The 6,471-nt window shown below is 40.1% G+C and overlaps 1 protein-coding gene across 1 annotated transcript; it reads left to right on the top strand.

Annotated features, from left to right (window-relative positions):
- The first annotated feature begins 84 nt into the window (after positions 1 to 84).
- SIAH1 (siah E3 ubiquitin protein ligase 1) lies at positions 85 to 4,861 on the top strand. The gene is made up of 2 exons (XM_010013459.1): positions 85 to 175; positions 3,474 to 4,861. Exons 1-2 carry the CDS (start codon positions 85 to 87, stop codon positions 4,322 to 4,324), a joined length of 942 nt encoding a protein of 313 aa, XP_010011761.1. The 3' UTR covers positions 4,325 to 4,861.
- Positions 4,862 to 6,471: the final 1,610 nt, after the last annotated feature.

The following is a 6,471-nucleotide window of genomic DNA, read 5'->3' as shown; positions in this document are numbered from 1 at the left end:
AGGGTCCCGCCGGGGATCTGTGCACCCTGGGCAGCCCCGAGCGCCGCCGGCCGCGCGGACGCGCGATGATCTCCTCCGCTCCCCATGACGGGGAGATCGGCGTCCAGCTCGCCGCACTCGTGGAAGGGAGTGCTGTGTGCCTGCTTGCCGGGAAGTAACGCCAGCAAGGGGAAAGGTAGCGACTTGTGACTCGCGGTGTGCGCAGGACTGTAAGCTGTTCTGTAGGAGTTCTGAAATCATGCCTCGGTAGGGTGTGCAGCTCACCTCTCCCCAGAACCGTGTTGGCAACAGTTCCATCAACAGCTCGGTGCATTTCGGTGGCGTCAAGGACGGAGTTTTTCTTGATCTAGAACTAGGAAATCTTAAAATGCACTTTTCCCTTTTCACTCTTCCTCTTGGTTTGGCTTTGTTTTTTCTAATTTGTACAATCTTGTGAATAATTTGTGTTATAGGAAATAATACTTGGACAATGACACTTATCCTTAGTTTGTCACTGTTGCTTAGAGACTTAGTCCCACTGTATGCAAAGAGAGATGGTAACATATAGCGCATTTGAGGGGGTTTTACCTGTAGTAAAGCTTTTGTAACTAAAAATGTGTTTTATTTCCAGTTCTGTTGTTATTTTTACTTGGTTTGTAATTTTATGTTCTTGATAGTTTGGTGGGTTAAATATATTATGCTGTTAACAGTTGTGCTTGTGATTAACTTGTAGTTTTCAAGATAGCTGTAAGAAATTAACTTCTGACTTTTCCATCATGATGTATTATTCATCTTTGTGTTAACAAGAGCGATGAAAATTTAGGCTTTGGGCAGGTTTAGGCTTGGTGAATTACTGTTTATAGCTTTATCCAGTTTCTTCCTTGCATGCTGATCTCAATGGCCTGGTTCACAGATTCCTGCTCAGTTTCATTCTCTGCTAGTTTGGACAGTCTCAGCTGCGGAAGTTGTGTGTGAAGGTTGGTCGCACACAGAAACACTGATAAAACAGGGCTGTATGGTTTTCTCTAGTACTTTGGTACTCCAGTACTATGGTTCTTTTCTCTAGTGCTTGGAGGCTTAGAAGGTTTTAAGCGGGAAGTACCTGTGTGCACAAGGTCTCCTGCAAAGTTTGTAGGTTGCTTAATTTAACTGTTGAATGGGCCCTGAGAGGTGTAATTAAAGAAAGCTCACTCAGCTCGTCAGACTGCCCAGGGAACTGGTCTAACACAGTGGGTTCACCAGTGTTATCTGTGGGTTACAGGGGATCCCTGCATCAGGGCCCCTAGGTTCAGGGAAAATGAAACACACACAATCGTTTCTGAAATGTATACGTTTACAATATCCGAAGAGAAACACGCTTAGAATTCGACATCAGTATGCATGTGATGGGTCATTGACCAGCCTGGTCTAGTGAAGGTGTTCCTGCTGTGGCAGGGGGTTGGAACTGGATGAGCTTTAAGGTCCCTTCCAACCCAAACTGGTCTGTGGTTCTAAGCTCTTTCCAGGTGAATACTGTGACTAGAATTTGTTCTCCCGTGTTCCATAACTCTGTGTGTATAATTTGTTCTAGACTGTAGAACTGCAGCGTGTCGTAATGAGTCTCCCACCTACGGGTGCTGGAGAAAAACAGCAGCAGTGCTCAGTTCTCACAGAGACCTTTACCATCTGAATCCCCTTACAACAAGCTCATGTGGCATTGCTTCCCCAGAACATCTATTTCATTTGTCACAGATCAAACAAGCTTTTAAACTTCTCATCTAAGCTGGAATGTCTTACAGTAGGGAAATGAAGCCAGAAGATACAAACATTCCTGTCATATTTCTACAGTATCAGTTAAGGTCCAGCAATGTTTGCTTTGTTTCCCACCGCCCCCCAAAAAAAAAAAAAAAAAAAAAAAAAAAAAAAGAGGAACTGGATATCTCTAGTCCAAGAAGCTTGAGATGAGGAAAGAGATTTTGAGGGTGAAGTGATACTATAATTGGGCATGTGACCAAATACTGAATCTTAGACACTCGGTATTTTTCTAGCTCTCAACTGCGGAGAGAGGTGCTTCTGTAGAAGAATTTGAAATTGCCGGTCTGATTACTTTTTGAAAGTCAAGGGATAAGTTTATCTTATGTTGGCGTCTCCTAGTTCCTTTGCTGCATGCCCTGAACAGCGGATCTTGCAAAAGCATGCACAGTATGCTGCATATTAGTCCAAGTATGAGTAAGTTTGTGGGTGAAATGATGCTAAATATGGGAAGCTTGCCTATTGCCTAATATTCCCATGTCGGATAGCAAGGAGATTAAGGATGGGGTTTATTTTGAAAGCTTTATACGTATGTGACAGATACAGAGCTGGTATACTTGTAGGGAAGCACTTAAGACGGTTAAGAATTTTGCTGTGTAATGGATGCCAGTTTTGGTTAGCATTTAACTTAACTTCCTTCACTTAGGAAGGCAAGGTTTATCTTTTCAAACCAGAGTGTTTATTTTTTCTGATAGTACTAGTAATTTCTTCTGCATGGGAAGGAGGAGAGTTGGGGTGTGCATCTATCAGTACTTTAGCTGGCCTGTTGAATGCTTGAGCAAGGTGCTTGGTCAGGCAGGTCTTAACTTTTGTATGGGGATGTTTGAAAGGACAGAACTTCAGTGTGAACTCCACTGACCATGAAACTTAATCAACAGCACTGCTTCTTCAAGTTACTGAGAATGTTTGAGCTCTAAGATGTTAGCGTTGATTCTCAAATTCAATCTTTTTAATTTCTTATTTGGGAAATTCAGTAAAATTCTTGGGTTTTCTTTTCTCGTGTCTTCACAAATGGTTTACTTGAGGAAGCTGAAGCAATGGATGCTTCATTACTCTGTTACAAGCCTTAGTAACAGAGTAATGAAAATGAAGAGTCAGTGCCCTGTCCTGGGGAACAAAGCAGTGCAGTGATCTCTGAGCTGTGGTTTGCCTTGATACTAGTTTTCAATTTAAAATGAAAAATACACAGTAAACATGGTTGCTGAGAAGGTCATATCTGGAAGATCATGGCTGGTTTCTTATGTCACTAAATATACAGCAACTTAAAATTCAGCCTTAGAATTGCTTCATAGTGCTCCCAGTTACACCCAGTGACCTGGGTGGAGTATTTTGTAAAGGCAATATTAACACACACCTCCCCCACCTCCCCCCCGGAAACAAACCACCAACAACGAACTTTGAGGATTTCAGTTCCACTTTTAGTGTATCTTTACTCGTCTCCCTTCCAATAAGTAAATTCTACTTCAGAATAATTACAAGAACTTCTTCACTTGTTACGTCTGCATCTTGTACAAGTGTTTGTGTATGCAGCACAACTGATATTCTCAATGTAACATATCCATACTTTGTATTATATGCGCGTTTTTCGCTGTCATTTGTATCTGGTTTCTTTTGAGGTTTCTTTGTACACCAAGCAAATCTATATGCAGAGGAAAATCATATGTCTCTGGGTATTCATTCTTTTTTTCTCTGTTCTGTTGCAGAAATGAGCCGTCAGACTGCTACAGCACTACCTACAGGTACTTCAAAGTGTACACCATCACAGAGGGTGCCTGCACTGACAGGCACTACAGCTTCCAATAATGACTTGGCTAGTCTCTTTGAGTGTCCTGTGTGTTTTGACTATGTGCTTCCACCAATTCTTCAGTGTCAGAGTGGCCATCTTGTTTGTAGCAACTGTCGCCCCAAACTTACGTGCTGTCCAACTTGCCGAGGCCCACTGGGCTCCATTCGTAACCTGGCAATGGAGAAAGTTGCCAATTCTGTACTATTCCCATGTAAATATGCCTCTTCCGGATGTGAGATAACTTTGCCACACACAGAAAAAGCAGACCATGAGGAGCTGTGTGAGTTTAGGCCTTATTCCTGTCCGTGTCCTGGTGCTTCCTGTAAATGGCAAGGTTCTCTGGATGCTGTAATGCCACACCTGATGCATCAACATAAGTCCATTACAACACTTCAGGGAGAAGATATAGTCTTCCTTGCTACAGACATTAATCTTCCTGGTGCTGTTGACTGGGTTATGATGCAGTCTTGTTTTGGCTTTCATTTCATGTTAGTATTGGAGAAACAGGAGAAGTATGATGGTCATCAGCAGTTCTTTGCAATTGTACAGCTGATAGGAACCCGCAAGCAAGCAGAAAACTTTGCTTATCGACTGGAGTTAAATGGTCATAGACGGCGATTGACTTGGGAAGCAACTCCTCGATCTATCCATGAGGGAATTGCAACAGCCATTATGAATAGTGACTGTCTAGTCTTTGACACCAGCATTGCACAGCTCTTTGCAGAAAATGGCAATTTAGGCATCAATGTAACTATATCCATGTGTTGAAATGGCAATCCAACCTCTTGAGGCCAGTGTTTAAACCATTGCATTTAATTTAGCCTAAACTAGGGTAACCATCTTTGACTGTCAGACAAATTATTTGATAGATGGAGGGTAGACATATATGAAGGTAAATAAAAGGAAAGGCTGTTAAATTACAAGAAGCAGTTGCATGTAGTAACACTAATATATTTAAGTCAACAGTAAACCACTGAAAATATATACACCCAAAAGGGGCATCTTTTGTATTAAGAATTGATTCTACAGAAAATGTTGTAAAATAATTCTAAAAACTTGTTTGTAGATTGATTGTACTGTTGAAAAGGATACTGTTTCGTGTTTTTGTTTGTGTTTTTTTCCTCCCCCCTTTGACTGACAAGCCATGTTGAGTGGTCTAGTCTCTGGCCACTGCTTCCCTCCCTCCCTGTGCCTCCTTTGTAAGTCACTACATAGTATTGCTGCTGTTTGTGTATATTTTTTGTGTATTTGCTAATTTTTATTAACTTCTAGTTTTTCATTAAATAAATATGACTTTCTTTTCTGTAATTCAGGTTTTTCTCTTTTTTGTATCTTTTTAAAATTAATTACCGGTGTCATTTTTTGATATGCATAATTGCTATGGTAAAACTTCTATTTCTGTATGTTTGGTAAATTTTGTCTCTTTCCAGTAGTCAATTCATTGGTGATGCTGTTCTTAATTGAGCTATTTTGTGAATGTACGGAACTCAAAAGAAGTACTTCTATTGAAAGATGTATTGGGAAAGAAAGCTCCTCTAAAAACAGGTCAAGATGTTGTTGTACTTTGAGTTATCTTCTACCAAAAAGGAACAATGACAAAGAATTTTCTGAATTTAAACAATAATAATTCACGCTTCAAATTTAGAGATGCTTAGAAACTTGATTGCATCCTTGTATTTGTTGTTTGCAGTACAAAGAAGGTATTATCTTAAGCAGTATTTTAATTACAAACCCAGACCATTTGCTTAAAAAAAAGGCATTCAGAATGAGATGCTTTCAGTCTTTTTGTATTTGTCATTAAGAGAATACCTGGCAAATTTAAAAACAAAACAACCCAACTTCTGCTTTTTGCATTAGCTCAAAGTTTGACACATTGATACTCTTGCTCAGTTTCTTGTCTTCACGGCTTTTCGTTGTTACTAAAGGAACTGTCTTGAACTGATTTCTGTATATTAGTGACATGACGGACATTACAATGCAAACAGTCTCCTACAGGTGTGACTCCCCAGCCAGAAAGGCTTTTGAAGGATACTAGGCTTTCCACAGACCGTCTGCATGTGAAAGATTGAACCATGAATGTATATGGTATTTGTGTTCCGGAGCATAGACACACAGAATAGACTAAGGTGAAAAGCTGTTTGAAAGAGATCTTTGTCAAACCTCGTGGACATGTGGTTGGGGAGGCAGGCTGCCTATTAACTACTTTTGTAACCCATTAAAATACAGTTTTATTTACTGTGCACTGTCTTAACTTTCTTGTCAGAGGTTGCTTTATTAAGATAACTCTTGCTCTTACTATTTTGATGCATGATGAGGTAAGTATGGGTAAAGAACATAAAATCCATCAGGTTGGATTAATAAAATACTACAGAAATAGCTGGCTTCATGTAGTAAAAGTTTCTCTTAAAATCTGATATTTAGGCTGTTGAAACTGCACAGAGATTTAATTTAAAAGATGTACTGGTGCCTTGTGACAGTAGATAAATGCTTCAGAAATCTGGCAATCTAGCATCTTTTTCCACATGAATATACAGTAATTATTTGCAGTCTTCTAAATTCATTTATTACTCTCACCTAATTAACCCTGTCTACATTTACCTCTGGTTTGTCTCCTGGTTTTTGACAGAAACTTGGCTAAATACTTTTTTGGTATTTTGAGGGATACACTGACTCGTGTGTGATCACCTGCCTAGGACTGGCGTTTGCTTCCTGAGGTCAGCTTCTTTCCAGCTCTCTGGTCTTGTTAAGAAATCTCTGTGGAACATTTGATGTCTGTCATTAGATGGAATTAGGGAATATCCTTAGGCCCAGATCCTCAAAAGCATTAGAAGCCTGTTTCAGTGGCTCTTCTCTATAAAGAGTTTGAGGATATGGTGAGTCATTACACTCTGATATGGAAACAGAAAACATACTAG

The sequence above is a fragment of the Nestor notabilis genome, unplaced genomic scaffold (assembly GCF_000696875.1).
Source record: "Nestor notabilis isolate BGI_N333 unplaced genomic scaffold, ASM69687v1 scaffold30700, whole genome shotgun sequence".
Lineage (NCBI taxonomy): Eukaryota > Metazoa > Chordata > Aves > Psittaciformes > Psittacidae > Nestor > Nestor notabilis.
The sequence above is the reverse complement of the archived record's forward strand: the minus strand, read 5'-3'. Positions and strand labels throughout refer to the sequence as shown.

Coding starts and splice junctions, on each gene's coding strand:
- SIAH1 (XM_010013459.1), top strand. CDS start 85: ATGACGGGGAGATCGGCGTCCAGCTCGCCGCACTCGTGGAAGGGAGTG. Junction 176..3,473: donor TAACGCCAGCAAGGGGAAAG/GTAGCGACTTGT, acceptor GTTCTGTTGCAG/AAATGAGCCGTCAGACTGCT.